This window comes from Arvicanthis niloticus, chromosome 11, assembly GCF_011762505.2.
Source record: "Arvicanthis niloticus isolate mArvNil1 chromosome 11, mArvNil1.pat.X, whole genome shotgun sequence".
Lineage (NCBI taxonomy): Eukaryota > Metazoa > Chordata > Mammalia > Rodentia > Muridae > Arvicanthis > Arvicanthis niloticus.
In genome coordinates, this window is record NC_047668.1 from 61161778 (window position 1) to 61181390 (window position 19613).

Genomic DNA, 19613 nt, shown 5'->3' on the forward strand with positions numbered 1-19613 from the left:
TACTTTGGGAGGACCTCAATGTTTTATCTGTTTGTCATCATGCTAAGTAAGAGTATGAAAGTCAAGGCTGCTAAGAAAACCAGTTCAAACCAAATAAACCACTGAATCCATATTTCAGATGAGAGAGAGAGAGAGAGAGAGAGAGAGAGAGAGAGAGAGAGAGAGAGAGAGAGACCACGCTAGAAGGAATTCGTAGCTATCAGAATGTGGGATCTTTGATTAGAAATTTCCTGCTTGGTTTTCATGGGTCTCAATGCCAGGAATTGTTGAAAGGCACCCGGTTCTCCGGTCTACCTTAGATGCACAATCACTGCCTCCTGCCGGAGGAGGAGATGTGGCTGAGGCTGAGGAAGGTAGCTTGCATTGTCAAGTCCTGCTCAATGGCAGAGTCAGATCTAGGCATCTTGCCTCTAGATTCTGTTGGAACTGGTTTAGTGTGGTCTGAGTCCTCACTCCCCAAGAACTCAAAGTGCATTCGAAATGCACAGTATTTTTTTTTTTTTTTTGAAATATGAAAGTAACAAAGTGGAGAATTAAAGTTGAAACCTTTCAGTGTTCTCATGTGGTGTGCTAATGCAGGCAATGGGACATGGTTTTAGAGTTAGCAGTGAGGGTTGCAAATCAAGGGAAGGCAGTGTCAGCCTGTCCACCTGCGCACAATGGCAGGATGGGTCATATATAGCCAATCGGCTAATGAGTTAAAGCCAATAATTCTTGGCCAAGTAAAGTATAAACTTAATGGTTTTGGAAACAAATATGTATATAGTTATGTTTTCAAAAACATATACACATATATACATATATAGTGTTGTTATCACATGGAAATAAAACTCTTTCTATGAGCAATGAAAGACAGACTAGATTCTATAGTGCCTTTGCAGTGTTTATAATTATAATATTTAAAGAATTTTACTCCTGATGATTAAATCATTCAGAAAGCCATGTTGTAGGGTAACTGAACATAAAGTCCTGATAGAGACCTCTCTTCTAAAACGTATGCATTTCAGGTGCTTACCTAATGGGGTAGTTGTTGTGTTGGGAGAGTGCCCCTTGTTGGTAGTCTGTTGTAGTACAACATGTAGCCACCATAGCATTCTTGAGAGCTCTGGTATTATTTGTCAGAGTGGCATTTACTTTCATTTTTGTGTTTCTGTCTCAATGGAGACAGCAGTGACACGAAAGGATTAAATTTCAATCATGGTTTAATAATGATCAATATATTAGAATTACTGTCCGTCTAAGCAGTCTGAAGATACAAATGCATATCAATACTGGAGTCACTAATTCTCTTTTGGGGAGCTCATTCTATGGATGTGCTTGAGTGACAGAAGACAAAACACAATGAGGAGAAATGGAATTGGCTGTGTCTGGAGCCCATTGATGAGCTGAGATGCATCTGTCCAATGGAAAGTACTCTGCAGCATTTTCTAACTGAAGCACAGCTACAGAGCCTGAGAGAGAACGCTGCTTAAGTTATTTTAAAACTTTTATTACATTTACTTATTGTGTGTGTGAGCATGTGTGAGTGTGTGTGTGTGTGAGCATGTGTGTGTTTGTGTGTGTGTGCATGTGCATTCACGTTTTCACGTGCCACAGTGTTTGTGTGGCAAGATCCTGTGGGTCTCAGTCACCAAGCTTGCCAGAAAACGTCTTTACCCATTGAGCCATCTTGCCAGCTGTATGCCATATTTTATAGAAAGGCATAGAACAGCTTGAGTAAACTGCTGTTTGCATAATAAATCCAAAGAAAGAACATACATAGCTATGTTGATGGCTTCTTATAAATCTATATCCTTTTCACTACTTGAATTTGTTTTTAATATATGTATTATATATAATCGTCTCATTTGGAATGAATAGATGTGTCTGAGACTTGAATTCAGAAAGCAGGAACTAGATATAATTGTGTCATCTCTGTTTCCCCATGTAAGTGTTAAATGAATGACTAATAAATAGTACGAGAGCCATAAAGTGGATATACACGAGAACCCATGACAGTGTGACCTAATGTCCTGTTTAGGTGGATACCACCTAAAAGAGAGGATTTGATTTTCAAATTATTAAGTTATGCAAGTTCTTCATGTGCCTGCCTCTTAACACGAATATTCTGGCAAGTAAGTTATGTGCCTCTTGTGGTTGACAAGAAGAGAAATACATTTTTCTCAGATACAAATCTAAATTGTATATTGTTTTCCTGTTTCATTTTCAAATTAAATCTAAACTTTAAGTTTAAATGTGTTAAATTTTAGTACATTTCTTCCTTTGTTTTGTTATTTACTAAACATATTCTCTATAGGAGGCCAAGAAGTTTGTGACAAATTCACAATTTGTGTTTGGAATGTAAGACAGAATTGTGAACTAGGGTGTTTTATTCCCAAATATGTCTTTTAAATATACACATGATATTTTTGCTATGCCCAATTGTGAATCTAGCATAGTGTTTTTATATAGTTTTACCCAAGTAAAAGAATTTAGACTCTGCCATAGACGTGATTGAGCCAGTGACTTCCACATCCTCAAAGACCTCTGTTGTGTAACAGGCTTGAGGTGAGAAGGAAGACAGACATTTGACTTGCAGGCGACACTTAAAAAAATATTGTAACTGGGCAATAGTTGTAAAAAGCCTTTCAGTATTCAGTAAAAGCTTTTCCAAGAAATATGTTTCCAGAGAATGTTAATAATAACTTTGGAACATCCCACGTGGGAAGCACAGCAGAGGGCCACTGCCTTTACTTAGGCAACCCAGAATCCCACTCTGGTTTGGCGATTGGTTCTACTCACTGCACTAGACACATGCTTTCAAATCTCCTGTATCTAAAATTAAGGGCTCTCTGTGAACTTATAATAATTCAATCCCGTCTTAGTGCGAACGCATGCATCCTTATGGTTATAGATTCTGTACACTACGATTCAAGAAAAGTAACTACTAGCTAAATAGAGTGGAGAATGGCTAAGCTAGAAAGCTCGTGCAAGCCTTTTTTAAACTGAGTTGGAAGTAGTCCATAAAGGCAAGGGTTCATTTCTGTGGGGCTGAATTTTGGTGTCCATGGAAATTATATGCTGTGTGAAATTGCTGGCCTGTAATTTTTACTGTTCTTTACTGAAAGATTTATTTATTTATTATGCATTTATTTAGAAAACTAAACATCACCCCTCCCAAAAAAGCAAAATAGTTTTTTGTTTACAATGGGATGGTTGTGAAATGACATTCAATAGTGAATTTCGTCTATATATCTGTTGGACGCTGTTTCTTCCAGTGTAGAATGGCAGTATCAACACCCGCCTCAAGGGGGCGCTCAGGTGTTAGCTGTGCTACTGCTTGGGTTGTAGGACAGTAAATCCCCCTATGTTCCGTGATTATTAGTAAATCTCATTAGTAATCCCATTGATTATTAGTAAATAAGTTGGGCTCATGCCGGTCCTACATGGTTACCTTGTTATACAGCTCTGGCATCTCTTTGAAGAGAGGTGAGCTTCCAAAACAGTACCAGAGCCAAGGGTGTGTAGGGAGAGCATTAAGGGTGTCAGAGCATTCAGGAACTAGTATGCCCCAATAGCTCTGCACGCTGGTGAAGAAGCTTCTCACATGCTCCACGGGATTCTCTACCCGTGTACCGTGGGAGCTGTGGGGAGGCTTTATGCCTGGAGAGGACATCTAATGAAGGCTTTTGAGTGAACATTCAATGTATTTGATCTACAAAATGTAAAACCTAGACTGTAAGCAATAAATGTGATTACAGTATGTCATCCTAAACGAACCTCCTAGAAAATGCATTTATTTACTCTTTCTTCTTGTTTCTGTCTCAAGGAAGGCATTCTATGTCCTGCTTTATCTAAGTCCTGACAGTGTCATAAACTCTTCAGTCTTCTCTTATTTATACATTGTGATTTTCTTACAAGTACCTTAGCTGAAAAGGTACCCCACAACTCTTAATATTTTTAATATTTAAGCAGCCTTATTAATATCAGAGGTCAAGCTTAAATGCAGGAGCTGAGGACGTAGTCAGTTGGTGAGCACATGTCTACCAAGCCCAAGGCCCTGGGTTCTATTTCTAACACCATGTAAAGTGAGTATGTAGATGACTCTGTGACCTGAACACTAGGGGTGTAAAGACAGGAGGATCAGGGGTTCAAAGTGATCCTCATCCTACATTGCAAGTTCAAGGCAGCCTGGTCTAGACAAACAATTAACTTTAATTTCTTTGTATATTTAAACACTTGACTCACTTATTCAAATGATTTCAACTTGCTTTCAACCTAAGGTCCTAATACTAAAAGCAAATACATTTCAAACTAAAATCCCAAAGTTTGTCTGTGAGACACTCTATTCCATAGTCCTTTTAAACACAGTAGGCATCCATAGTAACCAGGGGCAGGAAGGAGCCCATCACTCTAAATAAAGCATTAATACACTGGCCCTATTATGTCTGTAGTCTGTGGAATTACCATTTTAGGCCACCCTTCTATCAAACTGCCTGTGGTCTCCTCAGGAACCAGGTCTTATCTTGAGCCTCCTCACCATGCTGAAGGTTCCCAGCGGACAATGTTTTTGTGGTCCCTATCTCTAAAATGGGAAAGGGATAGTGGACCTAGGAAAGCAGCTAAATCAGTGGTTCTCAACCTTCCTAATGCTGCAACCTTTAATACAGTTCTTCATGTTGTGGTGACCCCACAACTATAAAATTATTTTCATTGCTACTTCATAATTTTCCTACTATTTTGAATCACAATGTAAATATTTTTGGAGGTAGAAGTTTGGCCAAGGGGTCCTGTCCTACAGGTGGAGAATCACTAGGTAGATTAACTAAAGCAAATGACAGTGGGTTTGGTACAAAAGGTGGGGGGCATAGATAGGAGTGAAATGCTGGAAACTGCCTAAAATGTAGGGTTTTTAAACTATGCTCTGGGGCTGGTGAGGTAGCTCAGTGGTTAAGAGCACTGGATGTTCTTCCAGAGGTCCTGAGTTCAATTCCCAGCAACCACATGGTGCACCTATAAAGGAATCTGGTGCCCTCCTCTGGCATGTAGGTGTACATGCAGACAGAATACTCATTAAAAGACAAAGCAAACAGAAAGGATTGTCTAAAAATAACAGACCCTGATAGAGCATGGTGAAGTGTGGACAACAAGCTATGTTCTGAGCCTGGTTCCCTGAGTGTAGAGGACCAGCAGGTATCCAAGAAGCCATGGTGAGAGGCCCCTCAAGGTCACAAGACTTAGACTACAGCCTGAATCCAGTGATAAGAATTGGTTGAAGCTGCTGGCCCAGTGCCCCTAACCACGATCACTGATCACCGTGAAAGAGTTTGATTAATAGAAGGTCATAAGTCACATGAGCACTTGTGGATGTCTTGGATGAGGAAGATGGACGTTTAAGCCATGCTTCTCCCCCCCCCCCCCCCCGCCCACCGACTACGCTGTTGGTGTGCCCGCAAAGGAGGGATCAACACTTTCATCATATCTGAGTCTAAGTTAACAAGCCAAAGTAGAGAAAAGAAGGCAAGAAATAAAATAAACCAGTTCAAAGTCAAATGATATTGTTGGGATATACAAGAAATCTAGTTGATCTCAAAAGTAACCACTTGCCTTAGGAAGAAAGAAGGAAGGAAGGAAGGAAGGAAGGAAGGAAGGAAGGAAGGAAGGAAGGAAGGAAAGAAAGAAAGAAAGAAAGAAAGAAAGAAAGAAAGAAAGAAAGGAGGGAAGGAAAGAAAGAACAAATGTACTCCTGATGGATGTTTCTCCTAATTTCTTGATTTTTTAGATTGTCACTTCCAAGAGCAGGAAAGGGACAATGACATGACTTACTTATGCTCACACTGGAAAAAACAAAACTAGATCTCATTACAGGAGGAATACATTGAAATCCTTCCCTGGTGCTCACTTTGCATTCTTAATCCTTGCCTCTTGTCTGGTGTCAAGGGCAACCCCACTCCTTGTTTCTTATGAGATTGCCTGCAAGTAAACCTTAGTAGTATCTTCCAAAGCCCTGACTACTAAGAAGTGGAGGAAACCTTCCATTAGGTTCCTAATAAGGAATTCATGTTAGCAGTCACAATTCTCAGGGTTCCCTGTATGTCGGAACTTAGTGCTATCACAAGAATATAAATGTTCAGATCCGAGTTTTAGAACACAAAGAGGACCTCCATTTTTTTAAATGATTTGTTTAGTTGTACTATTACATTTGTAGCCAGCCTTTTCTTCTGTCAGCTCGTCGGCTAGCTAGCGGTCATCTGATGGGAAACACTGGAAGTGACTACATTGGAAAACTGACCTTCAGGGAAGGACAGGGGTGGGCAGGCTTGATTGGTCTATGGCTGCAAGTTTCCTCAAAGTGTTATGGTTTACAGGAGTCCCACGAAATATAAACCCTGCCAAGACTGTAGACTTCATTACTTCCCTGTCCTCGACAAGTACAATTTAATTGAACATTAAGCAATTTGATCTCTTTCACCTAATAAATCGAGCAAATTCAATAAACATAAATCCTGCTAATGGTGGAGCTGACCTGACGGAGCTGAGCTCATCGACGCTCATGGTTATGACTCTCCCTGGAATCTGAACCACAGATGCTTATGGCTGAGCAGAGTACCTACCTGATGCTCCGAGTCTGGGGACAGCGCTGAACAATTCTCCTTGGGTGCCAGAAGAGCAGCTGCAAACAGACAAGGCTTGGCAGATAGAGCGCTTCCACACAAAGCTCAGCTGGCCTTGCACAAGTTGTGCTATAAACTGGAGCGCTCTGATGAGAACCAGGACAGAGCTGAGCAGTTTTCCCTCAGGTGGTTCTGAGATCTAGAGGAAACTATATGTAAAAGTGTGCTATACGCGGCTCACCATAACTCCAGGGCGCATGCTTGCTGACCTGCCTCTTTCCACATTTTCTCTGCAGTAGGCAAGGGTGTCTTGTTTCAGCGCTAACCTAATGCCTCCTTGTCTGTCTGGTTGGTTGGTTTGGTTTGGGGGTTGGTGTTGAGCCCAGGGTGGCCTGGAGGTCCTGATCCTTTTGCCTTTGCCTCTAGAGTGTTGGGATTATAGACATGTGTCCTCACACCCAAGTCATAAGCTGTTTTCTGTCAATGTCCTACCCTGCCCCTCTGAGAGACCTTTTCTCTTTGCTTGCTGCTCCCATATGGAGTGAGATGCAAAGTTTCTTATTTCGCCTTCCCTTCCTTGCTGCTAAACACCACCCTGTTCATCTTGATTTTCACAAAGCTCATGCTGTCCTCAGACTGTGATTGTATAAATTAAAGAAGCAACAAATGAATCACTTTTGATACAATTTAACGAAGAGTGGCACACATCTTGGTCCAGAGATGGAGGAACTTGAGGAAACAGCTCCAGACCAGGAGCTAAAAAGAGAAGAAATGAGGACAAGAACCCAAGTGTTTTAAGCCTGTTGACTCTTGGCTCAATACATTTTTATTCAGGGTGTGTGTGTGTGTGTTGTGACTGATTGTGTATATGTTGTATATGTGTTGTGTGTGTGTGTCATTTGTGTACTGTGGTGTGTGTGTTGTGCCTTATTTGTGATATGTTGTGGTTGTGTTATGTGTCAGGTTGTTGTATGGTGTATTTTTGTGTGTGTATGTCGTGCATGGTGTGAATATGAATCTGATTATGTGGTGTGTATGTGTGTCTGTGTATGTCATGTGTGCAGTTGCTGTTCTCTGTGTGTGTATCTGTGTGTGATGTGTGTGAATCTAAATTCCTCTCGCAGTTCCATACTTTTTGACTTCCTGGAAGAAAGCTGACTGTCTGCTCTACTCTGGGCGAGAAATTATTTTCTGAAAAAGACAGCCAAGCAATACCGTGCAGGTCTTCTAAGTCTTATTTAAGTAATACCTAAGTAGTCCGACTAAGGCCTTTCTGTCCCCTTCTTTCATCACCATGGTCTAAAGAAGGAAATAGCTTTTACCCATTTCAGTTAAGGATGAGTTTCCATTCAACTGCCGGCTGAGCAGTCACTGTGGCAAATGCTGAAGTCCCTCCTCCCCCGCCCCTACCCCATCATCAATTAATGATGCCTGTTTAAACCTGTAGGGAAAAAAAAACCTACCTGGTAGAGAAATCTGAATGAAATGTGACCCCTACACATACTACAGAAGACCTGGGCCTTGCTCTTCTTACATAGACACAGTTTACATTTCATTGCTCTAGTGTGTGAAAACCCAAGCCCAGCTTCTGCTTCACGTCTAAAAGCTGAATTTAATCTGCCTCAGACAACAAAAACTGCACCTCCTTGTTTCTCCTATGCCAGAGTGGTACAGTGACATGTGACTGTCCAGACCAGCCCCACAGATGTGTCTGTCATGAAAAACAGAGATTTCCTGCCAGGATGTACTAATGTGCTTCCCATTGCTTCTGACAGCAGGGGTCCCAGACCCACTGGCTCCAGGGGGTAATTTTTAAAATTTTGTTTTCATTTAAAGTAGAAATCAAAGCAGGACCATCTGTCGTGTGAATCTGCCATGCCAGGAAAATTAGTGTGATCAATGGCCTGGATCTGTTTAGAGCACTTAGTGGTGGCCCATGCCACCCCATGTGTCTCCATCATAGCTTTGATCTAGAGCTGTGCATTTGTGCTGGGGAGGTGGGGCATGCCATGGGTAGGGAACAGCCATCAAGGTGTTACTATTTCTATTAGCTATTCATTTCACATTTGTGTTTGGCTAGAACCACAGATGGGAATGTTCACTGGGGGTTTCTGAAAGGAGGGCTCTGGGGATCTGCTCAGCTGTCATCGCTCTGCACCTAGCTCCTGACAACTGGATGATTAATTGTCGTTGATGTGCATAAGAAGGGGAAGCTTTGGAAAGCAAAGAGATTTTAAGGACAAAGTATGCTGTGCTTGTGTTCATGGTGAGCTGGAGGAAGGGGCAGCCAAGGTTCCTGGGGCTTCTCCTGGGATGCTATGGAAATAGTTCAGGGCTATGCTATTCTTGGCCTCTGTATTGCAGCCATCCCTGATTCACTGGTGTCCCCTAAGCTAGATTCTGACATTTAGCCAGACCTAGGGCTAACCACGACTAAGCACTTCTAAGCTAGAGTGGGTTTCTCTCAGGGATTGGGATACTCAGAGGCCAGAACATGCTAGAGATTTATCCCCCTCACATTCTGAGGAAGACACCTTACCTACGCCTCATTGTAATGTTCTGAGCCATCCCTTGTACACCATGGAAAGATGTCACTTTTGTTAGATAACATCCTTTCTCTAGAATTTGAGCTTTGTTAACCTGCTATCGGTGACTGTGCTATTGATGTGGAAGGTGGTGGCGCACACCTTTGATTCCAGGCTTGGGAGGCAGAGGCAAGTGGATCTCTGGGAGTCTGAGGTCAGCCTGGTCTACATTGTGAGTTGCAAGGCAGCCCGGGTTACATGGTAAACCCTATGAGTCAGAAATAAAGAACTATTGTTCATAATTTATCACACATAAGCACATTTGCCAAGGCAGTTGACAGTTATGTGCCTTGTTGGAGAATGTTCATGAACATTTGTTTCTCTATTCAGTTTCTTCCATCTATATATATATATAAAAAAAAAAACCTTCAGATAATCTTAAAAAGGGAATCAGCAAATACCTGGAATTTTCTCTTCCATCTTCCTTGATTGACTGAAGTCCTTTTTGCCCCTGGCTCATCTTCAGTTCAGACATTTATATGGTCACTTTCAACACTTCAAATATCGATATTTTCCATGAAGACTTCTGGGGCTGGAGAGATGGCTCAGTGGTTAAGAGCACTGGCTACTCTTGTAGAGGACCCAGGTTTGATTCCCAGCATCCATACAGTGACTCATAGCTGCCTGTAACTCCTGTTCCAGGGGATCTGATTACCTCTTCTGACCTCCACGGGGACTCAGCACACACATGGCAAGCAGATATACATGCAGGCAAAACACTCATACAATGAAAATAAACAGAGATGTTTTTGTAAAAGAATAACTCCTACGTGACAGATGTAGAAACTGAGACTTGCCCAACATCGCTAAACAGGAAAGTTAACAACACAACCAAGACTCCGGCATGAGAGACGGGAAGAACCAAAGCCCACGTTCTTCCCATCTCTCCACACTCTTGCCTCCCTTGACCCTGGCCAAGAATCAGAGATGATGTGTAAGATGGGAGGATGGGAGGCACAGCATCCGTGGACTAGGACAGACTTGTTCTTGTTCCCAGAGAGATAACCATGCCCTCGTGTTGATCACAGGCACACCTCTTCAGCTACATGACAGAGCAGGTGACACAGAACTGCTATTTTGACATCTAACCAGAACTGTTTTAAAGCCTAGCATGCAATACATTAGAAACAGTGAGCTACAAGGACAGTAGAGCCTAGAATCCTGAGTGGCAATGCATGGCAGAGAAGGGAAGGGAAAGATGAGGCAGGTCTTAAAGCTACCCATCCCTATCCCTCTCTGCTGTCTTTTCTGCAGCCTGGGTCAAGTCTCAAAGCTTCTTTAGGAACCACTTAGCAGTGTCTGGCCATAATTTAGTTTCATTTGTCTGTACCTTTGATTAGGCCTTTAAAATTAATCCAAAATACCTTTTTTTCTTATAACGTAATTCATGTACATCTGCATAGCTGCAGTTCCCAGGCAGTTGTTTCTGGACACTTATCTCCCATCCTTTTCACTCCCACCTGAGCTCTCTCTTTTGACCTTGATAGAAAGTGAATGCTTGCAACAGGCAGTCACCTCACTGTTTTGTGGAGAAGAGCCCAGACTTGAAGCCAAACAACACTGGCCAGGCCCTTTCTGTGTCACTTGGCATCCTTTGACCTCAAGTCTCAGTAGGGCTCCCAAACAGCTGACAGACTTCCCAGAGGAGAATACTCAGCCATCTCTGAGTTATGTCTTCCAAACTGAGTATATGAATTGATTTATTTTTAATATCCACTCTTAATCACACTGTGGCTTGGCTATAAAATATTGAAAGATGTCCTCCCTTTGAGATATACATCAAATATATATAAATTTAAAAAATCAGGAGAGATGACCTCAGCTCTTAAAACTTGTAAACATTTTAACAATTCTGGTCTCTAAGGGAAGCCCTTCATGCTTTCCCAACGTTAATAATGCAGAACTGATGGTTCCTGCTCTATTAAAAGCTGGGGTGGTTTTGTTTGTTTGTTTGTTTGTTTTTCATTTGTTCTTTGTTTCTGAGTCAAGAGTTTTGTTCCAGGCTCTGTCATTGTCTTAATGAAATTAATATTTCATCTCATAGACTGGCTTCATGCAAAGTGTTGGGGATGTCTGGGGTCTGGATGTTGTTTCTAGCATGTACCTGAAGAGAGAGGTTGGGAGCAATGGGATTCCTGCCCTAGCCTATGGCTCAGTGTATCCTAAGGCCTTACTGTCTTCTCTGGTGCTATTCTCAGAGTGTGTGGGCTTTGCCTCTTAACCCTCCATCCAGGGATGAAAGCAAGCCTTTACAAATCACACTAGCTATTTCCTTAGAGTTATTTATTTAGAAAAAGAGTGAGTGGATGTGAGCTACAGTGCACATTTTTGGGAGTCTGAGGACAACTTGCAGGAGTCAGTTCTCTCCTTCTATCATGTGGGTGCCAGTATTTAACTTAGGCTTGGTGGAAAGCACCTTTAATAGCTGCACCATCTTGCCAGACAGTGTTGGTCTTCACTTGTATATAGGAGCAAACAAATTGGAAAGCCTTGGGTAAGTGTTGCCTTGGGTGCTGACATTGTCTACCCAGTTGGGGAGCCTAGTGCCTGGCGCCCTCTAAGCCATCCCGGCAGAGCAGTTGACCGCTAGAAAACAGACTTTTCACCGAGAGCTAGTTACTGTACCTGGAGAATATATTTTCTGTAATTGACACATTCAGCCCATGAAGCATTTCTCTCTAGACTTCCCAAACAATAGCTATTAAGTGTAGGAAAAAGTCTGAGCTCACGAGGTAGGTGGGATTTGAGTTAGTTGCGGATGGTGAGGAGAAGAGGGACCATGAGTGGACAGAGCAGAAGGCTCCAGGAGAGGAGATGGACCATGAGCACATGACCAGGAGAAACAGCAAGTATTGGGGGAACACCACTGGGGAGTTAGTTAGCCAGGCCAGCAGATAGAAAAGTAGATTAGGGGTTACCCCCAGTAGTTGTCAGGCCATTTTTTTTTTAATTTAACCAATAGTTCTAAATTAAGGAACAAGGTTTGCAGAACAAAAGTTTGTAAATATGAGAATTCACTCCTAGAGTGATACAGAATTTAGCATCACAATACATAGCAATAGACCAAACCCCTGGGAGTTGGGGAGTGGCAGAGTGAAGAACTCCCGGTTGGGGAGTAGAGGTTAGAAATCCAACCATTCTAGGCTGGTCCAGCTTGGAAAGCGGGATGTGGCTTCCAGAAGTGGCAGCTGGAGGGGAAGAGCAAATGAGCCCAGTGTTCCAGAGAGCTGCAGGAGACAGCACTTGAAGAGAGCTCTGTTGCCTGCTCATGGACTTTAGGTCTGGTGCTGCTGGGTACCAGCTGAGATGTGACCTTTCTGCTTTTGTATCTGCATCCGTAAAATGGGGGTGATGGCAAAATCTCTCAGAGTGGCAAATGCTTTAGTGAATTGGGTGTTGATTACATGCTTACAACAGTATTCAACAGAGCAACTGGTGTGTGGTCATTAGTTTCTTATTACTATGTTACCACCACCACTGCACTCATTCTTGCTTGATGTCCAGCATGCTGTGATCCAGTTCATGGGGCCTGGAGAATTTCACAGAGTTAGACAGTCAGAGGAGCAGCTGGTGGAGTCAAGCTGAGAATTTGCAGATGCTCCTATATCATGTTATGAGCGACAGTGATCCATTTTTCCTGTTCCTGTGGACATGTGCTTTTCACTTACTACATGAAATACTTATTTCTTATATTTTAATGATAATACATATTAGGGTTGGATAAAGCTACTCTTCCAGGAGGCCTGATGTATTCTAAGATGGCGTGTCATTTCTACCCCACTCCCGTGTGTGTGTGTGTGTGTGTGTGTGTGTGTGTATTTACAAATGGTTTTGCAAACCGTCAGCTCTTTTAAGTCATTGTTTGAAAATCTTCTTTATGCTCTATCCAAGTATTTAGTGTGTGCATGTGCCCATCTCCCATAGAGGAATACCCAGGCACATTCAATATACTTCTGTATTGTATGTGCGGTGTCCCGGATCACTGCTCTGAGATGTGTGCATGTCTAATGTAACCCAAGAGTGTCCTTTCCCTCTCAGATGACTATGCCCAGCTGTGCAACATCCCTGTGACAGGGCGGCGGCGGCCATATGGACGGGATGCGTTGGTGGACTTCAGTGAACAGTATGGCCCAGAAACAGACCCTTACTTCATTCAGGATCGTAAGTACACTCATTCAGTCATGTTAAGTTAAGCTATGGATCAAGATTACTCAGTGTTTTCAAAATATGATCTGTGGGAGATTGTTCTGAGTGCAGATCTGTGGTGGGTAGTCTAAACCTACCCATCAGAATATCTGGGCTGAACCCAGCAGGGTGGTTTTATAATCTCTTGGGGTTATATAGCTTGCTGATCTGGCTGAGAATCACCAGATTCTAAGATTAATATTGCATAATGGACTATTATATTTATTTGCCCATAAAGTAATGAAAATGATCTTATTGTTATAATTGCTACAGCTCAACCATATCTTTTCATATTAAGGCATGGTCTAGTTCCATTCTCCCTACAAGATGACAAATGTTCAACACACCAAGCTGATTTTACAACTATTTTAGAGTGGGTGGTCAAAAAAAAAAATACCTTCTTGGTCAGACATGGATTTTTAGAATCCGGTTGTGAGGGGATTTATTAAGTAAGAAGTGATGGGTGCCAACTTTTTCTGGATTTGTAAGCAGAGCTTTCATGAGGTAGGCAAGAGTGAAAATAATGTTCTCTCTAGAAAGGAAATTCCCCACAGCCTATGGACAGAGGGTCCTGTGTGAGGAAACCACACACAGAAACTCTGTTTCCACAGAAGAAACATCTGTGCTTTTAAATAGGGAAGAGTAAGGTTTGGAAACACCACAGTTCAGAATGAAAGATGGCAGCTGGTTGGCTGGGGTCTAGGCTACAGAGTAATAGCAAGAGAAAGGCTAATTCAGGGACTGTCCTCGTCTCACACGGGATGCACCCCACTCGAGCAGCTGTGCCACATCTCCACATGCTGGAGCCTCACACAAGAATGAAGTTTAAACAAGTGGCCAGTACATCCTGGTTTGAGGCTTTCAGACACTGAACGATAAATTTGTGAATAAATGAGGATACAAGAATATCTAATATTAGGATAGATAGTAAGTTCTGTTGACTCCTTGAGAGACTTATGGGTGGGGAGGGGGAAGTGGCTAGAAGTTACTGGAAGGTAAGAGTTACTTCCAGGAATCTGTTCCCTTGGATTTGCTGCCACCCCTACTACAAGGCTCCCTGTCCAAGGCTGTTTTTCCAGCGTGGGTGTGTGAAGGCCTTCCATCCCTGGAGAATGTTTTCCGTTTGGTAGGACTAAGACAATGGAAGTTGGGTAGCATGTTCAGACATAAACATTTCTCTAGTGACTTCAGCTTGACAGAGTCAGTACACCAGTTGGAGCAATCTGAGATGACACATCCTTGACTCCTTCAAAGGTTCCTGTGTTCTGATCATCCAGCAGAATTATGAATGCCATATTTCTGCCATTCCAGTGAGGTTGGCTATCACATAATTATGATTCTTCTCCAAGGTCAAGTATAATACAGTTTTAGAAGGTTCCTGCTGTCCTTTCCCAGGTTATCCCACTATCCTTCCCAGGTTATCCCAGGGATTGCTGCTGTCCTATTCCTAACACCTGTGCTTGGTAGACTTGCTTTTTTACCAACAAGACATGACCCTGAGTCAATTCACAAAATGGGCCTGAATACATCCACAACCCCAAGATTGTGGTCACATCACATTACAGTGAAGGTTATAGATCAATAAACCTTCTTAAAAAGAACAGGGGAGAAATATCAAGATCCAAAGAAAGCCCACAAATCCAGAAATAGTAGGTAACTCTCTGACCCCTCACAGCTCATGGGTAGCCTCTGCTGGGTGACAGTTCATGTTCTACAACTTTCCATGATGAACTCTCCTCAAGTTCTCCTCAGTGCCAACATGACTCTGAAGCTCCTTTCAATTCACAACTGTCATCACATATGTTGGTGTCACATTAAGCTCCTATTTGCAACATAGAGAGTTTTCTTGTGGGTTTTGATCTCTGGATTTGATTCCATAAAAGTCTTTAAAGGGCCTGCATGGTAGAAATTTCTTCCCGGTGCTGCCTACTCCCTGACTGGTAGCAAGGGCTTCTGCTCTGCTGCAGAAGGGACCACACTGAGTGGCCAGTGATGAAAGAGAGCCTAAGTGAGAGTCCTCATCACTTCATGGTTTGTGTTCTTTGTTACCTGTAGTTTGAGCAGTATTTCCCAAACTGGAATTCATTAGTGCAGAGATCACCCTATGTTTTTTAAAAAGGCTAGATGTAGAAGTTGTTTAATCCCGACCTGGGGTTTCTTCCTCACTGCCTTTGACCCTTTAGTTCTTAGATAAAAGACACACAGAGCCTTCATATTTACAATAAGCCTTAAGCAGCACAAGAGCTGGGCAGATACCTACCCTCTTTGCTATAAGAATTTGCTTTCCTATTGATAATCCCGAGTTATAACTTACTGTTTCATCTGGGCCGCTCTTAACCCCAATTGGCCAGCCCTTAGGGCCATGTTTTTATGGCTCACCTAACCCATGGAGGCCTCTCCTTTTCCCTCCTGCACCTTCTTCTCTTCCTTGTGGTCCTCCAACCCCAAGCCCACGAAACCCAAACCTCACCTATGTCTCTTTTGCCTAGCTATTGCCTGTTGGCATCTTTATTTACCAATCAAGAATAGCTTGAGGGCAAGGTCACTATAAGCAGCATGAGGCCAACCCACTACAGCAAGATATGGTAATGTTTTTTACTTTGCAGGCCACGTGATCTCTGTTGTAGCCACTAAACTCTACCATGGTATCACAAAAATAGCCACAGGGGATTATGGCAGCTACTGGATATAATTGTGTTCATTTACGTAAACAGGTACCATGTCAGATTTGGAGCAGGTGCTGCCTACCAGGTTTAGAATCCAGAACTGTCTTTGACACTTCCTAGAGATTCCTTGGTTGGAGGAGGCTCTTAGGAATCAAGGTGTGACCTTAGCTGAGATACATAATAGTGGGGATATCAGAAGAAGCCACCTCCTCTAGCTAGGCAGGACTCCCAGTGGAGGGATAAGGATACCAACCCACCTACAAAACTTTCCACCCCAAATTTGTCCTGTCTAAAAGAAATGCAGGGACAAAGATGGAGCAGAGACTGAGGAAAAGGCCAACCAATAACCGGTCCAATTTGAGATCCAGCCCATGGGCAAGCAACATCAATGATATTCTGTTATGCTTGCAATAGGAGTCTAGCATACTGTCTTCTGAGAGGCTCCACCCAGAAAAGAAATCCAGAAGTGTTTTTAAGAGGTCTTGAGTTTCAGTTGTTAATTCCTGTAATAAAATGTAATCTTGCTAATTATGGAGTTGAAATTATTTTGCTGTGATATGCTGGATCCGAAAACACTTTGATTTCATTTCCCATCTGTATTTCTCAAATTAGTTTTATATGTCTGCTATTTCCTGATGGTCTGTTTTTTTCCCTCTTTAAATTTTGGGAAGGGACCTCATGGATGTGTTAATTTTTTAAAGTGGGTGTTGTAGTGGGCTCCTATGCAAATTAAGACCTCCTGGCCCTGCATAGCAACAATATTTTGCTGCCCCCTGCAGATCTGTTGGAGAATTACCTCAGAGGCCCCATAATTCCCCCTTGGTGGAGAGAGGATAACCTGTAACAGTGTACTTAGGGCATTATGTATTTATATTTACAAATTCCCTCTCTAGGAAGACAGCACAACACTTTTGTGGCTCGTCACATTTGTTTTTATATTGTTAAAACTCTAGATGTCTCAAATGATTTCAGAGCTCGTGTCTAAACTATAAAAAAGAACCAAACAAGAGCTTCTTTGTTTTGTCCTTTATTCTAAACACAAGTCTGATGTATTTTCCCATTTATCAAGATGTTTGGAATCACTTCCACAGCCTTTATCCTCTGGGCTCTTGTGGAAGGTTCCCGGGGAAGCCAGCGTAAACAGACCCCACAGGGCATAGGCAGCCTGCCTCTTTGTTTCAACAACTCCCACTGCACATCCTCAAACCTGGGAGCCCTCTTAGAAAATGCCTACAGAACCCTGGTCAGGAAGTCCACTGTTACGATCCCAGAAGGCTTTCTGACATCTGCCCTGCTGAAAATTCATGTAAAACATTTTAAAAATTTCATTGTTTTTTCAACTCAAACCTGTACTTGTTTTCTCATGTAATATGGTTTTAGTATAAAGCGTTGGAATGGAAAGAGTGGGCTGGTTCATATTAAAAAAAATTGCATTTTTTTGTGCTTAACACTAGGTACAGGTGTACTTGATAGCAAATTCTAAAGCTAACATCAAAGTATCTAAAACAGATATATAAAATAAAACAGACCTTAAATAATAATAATAGTTCGGTTTTCAATAGGGTAGGATGGCGAACACTTTTAACCCGGCTTCTGCTTTTGCCTTTGTAGGCTTTCTAAACAGCTTTGAGGAGCTACAGGCTGAGGAGTGTGGCATCCTCAACGGCTGTGAAAATGGCCGCTGTGTGAGGGTCCAGGAGGGTTACACTTGTGACTGCTTTGATGGATATCATCTGGATATGGCCAAGATGACCTGTGTCGGTAAGAATGAGAGTGGCCATTGAGAGACCCTTACCCTGTGACCAGCTCTGGTCAGCTGAGTATGTGTCAGATAGATGGGTGGGGTTGTGGTTTGGGCAGATGAAAAAAGTTCTGGAAATATGCATTAAGTGTAATAATGCTTCATGTCATAGGACTATACACACACACACACACACACACACACCCTATTCCTGTTAAGGCAGTCAGTGGTCTAGTCTGTGTTTCTTCTATGCCAGCTAAATCTCATAGTTATCACTCTGTCTTAGTCAGGGTTTCTATTCCTGCACAAACATCATGACCAAGAAGCAAGTTGGGGAGGAAAGGGTTTATTCAGCTTACACTTCTACCTTGCTGTCGTCATCAAAGGAAGTCAGGACTGGAACTCAAGCAGGTCAGGATGCTGGATGCAGAAGCTGATGCAGAAGCCATGGAGGGATGTTACTTACTGGCTCACTTCCCCTGCCATGCTCAGCTTGCTTTCTTATAGAACTCAAGACTACCAGCCCAAGGATGGTACCACCCACAAGCTGCCCTCCTCCTTTGATTACTAATTGAGAAAATGCCTTACAGCTAGATTTTATGGAGGCATTTTCTCAACTGAAGCTCCTTTGTCTGTGGTGACTCCAACTTGTGTCAAGTTGACACAAAACCAGCCAGCCAGTACACACTCCATATAAGAAGCCTTAGTGTTGTATTTTCGTCACAGTTAGAGACTGAACCCCAGGGCTTTGTGTCTGCTAGTCAAGAACTGTACTGTAAAGGAAGCTCTGCCCCCAGCCCCTCCCCCTAAAAGGCCAGAATGTCTCAAGTAGTTATTCTGACTTCCAAATTTAAATTTTAACCCTGTCGCAAAAAAAAAAAAAAACACAAAACAAAAAAATTTAAATTTTGACAATTTGGTAATGGCTTCCCTGAGTTATGTGAGACAAATATAAAAGACTGAAGGCAACTAGAAAATAAACAGCTTCCCTAGCAGTTATTTTGGATAAAATCTTTAAAAATCTCCATTCACACTGTAGCTTGGGTATATTGCATATCAAGCCGACAAATGTCGGCATTATGTTAAATAGCAGGGCAATTCTAGACTCTCCCTGATCACCTACTTTAATATGTATAAAGGCTTATTTTACATATTGAGAGAGGTAAAAATGAGGAAACTGTCTGGTTTAGCTGGCCAGAACTGTGGACCAGTACCCAGGATGGCACCTACGTGTGAGTGACGTACCATTAAAGACTGTGCTTTGGTTTATTGCAGATGTAAATGAATGCAGCGAGCTGAATAACCGGATGTCTCTCTGCAAGAACGCCAAGTGCATTAACACAGAAGGCTCCTACAAATGCTTGTGTCTGCCAGGCTTCATACCATCTGACAAGCCCAACTACTGTACGCCACTGAACACCGCTTTGAATTTAGACAGAGACAGTGACCTGGAGTAAAGGAGAAGAAGCTACATAACCTATGCCCATATACTCTGCACTGTGTAAAGGAAAAGGGAGAGATGTATACTTGAGACACTGCACCTAACCCAGAACGTTGGCAAAGACGGAAACAAATTGGAGTTGAGGGAACCCCCAAAGACAGTGAGCAGGAACCTGAGAGGTGCGACAGACCAAATGGACATTTCTTCAGAAACCCAGTATATATAGTCTGTTCATATGTAAAATTCAATGGAAAAGAGGCAGGACATGGCTGTCATTTTAAACAGAGGTTGTATTATTATCTTGTTTTGATTTTTTTTTTTTACTGTTGCTTAAATTTGGCTTTTAAATAGTGGTGGAAATGTTTTATATGATTCTTCTTTTTGCTGTGCAGATCCTCAGCT

General features: G+C 42.3%; 1 protein-coding gene across 10 annotated transcripts in view; it reads left to right on the forward strand.

Moving 5' to 3' along the window:
• Positions 1–19375, forward strand: part of Ltbp1 (latent transforming growth factor beta binding protein 1) — a 381523-nt gene extending 362148 nt beyond the window's left edge. For all 10 annotated transcript variants that reach the window (XM_076942288.1, XM_076942287.1, XM_076942286.1 and 7 more), the window contains 3 exons: positions 13217–13339; positions 17641–17790; positions 19046–19375. In XM_076942288.1, coding sequence (XP_076798403.1) covers positions 13217–13339; positions 17641–17790; positions 19046–19227 — 455 coding nt within the window. In that variant the 3' untranslated portion in view covers positions 19228–19375. The remainder of the gene's footprint in view (positions 1–13216; positions 13340–17640; positions 17791–19045) is intronic.
• The last annotated feature ends 238 nt before the right edge of the window (positions 19376–19613 follow it).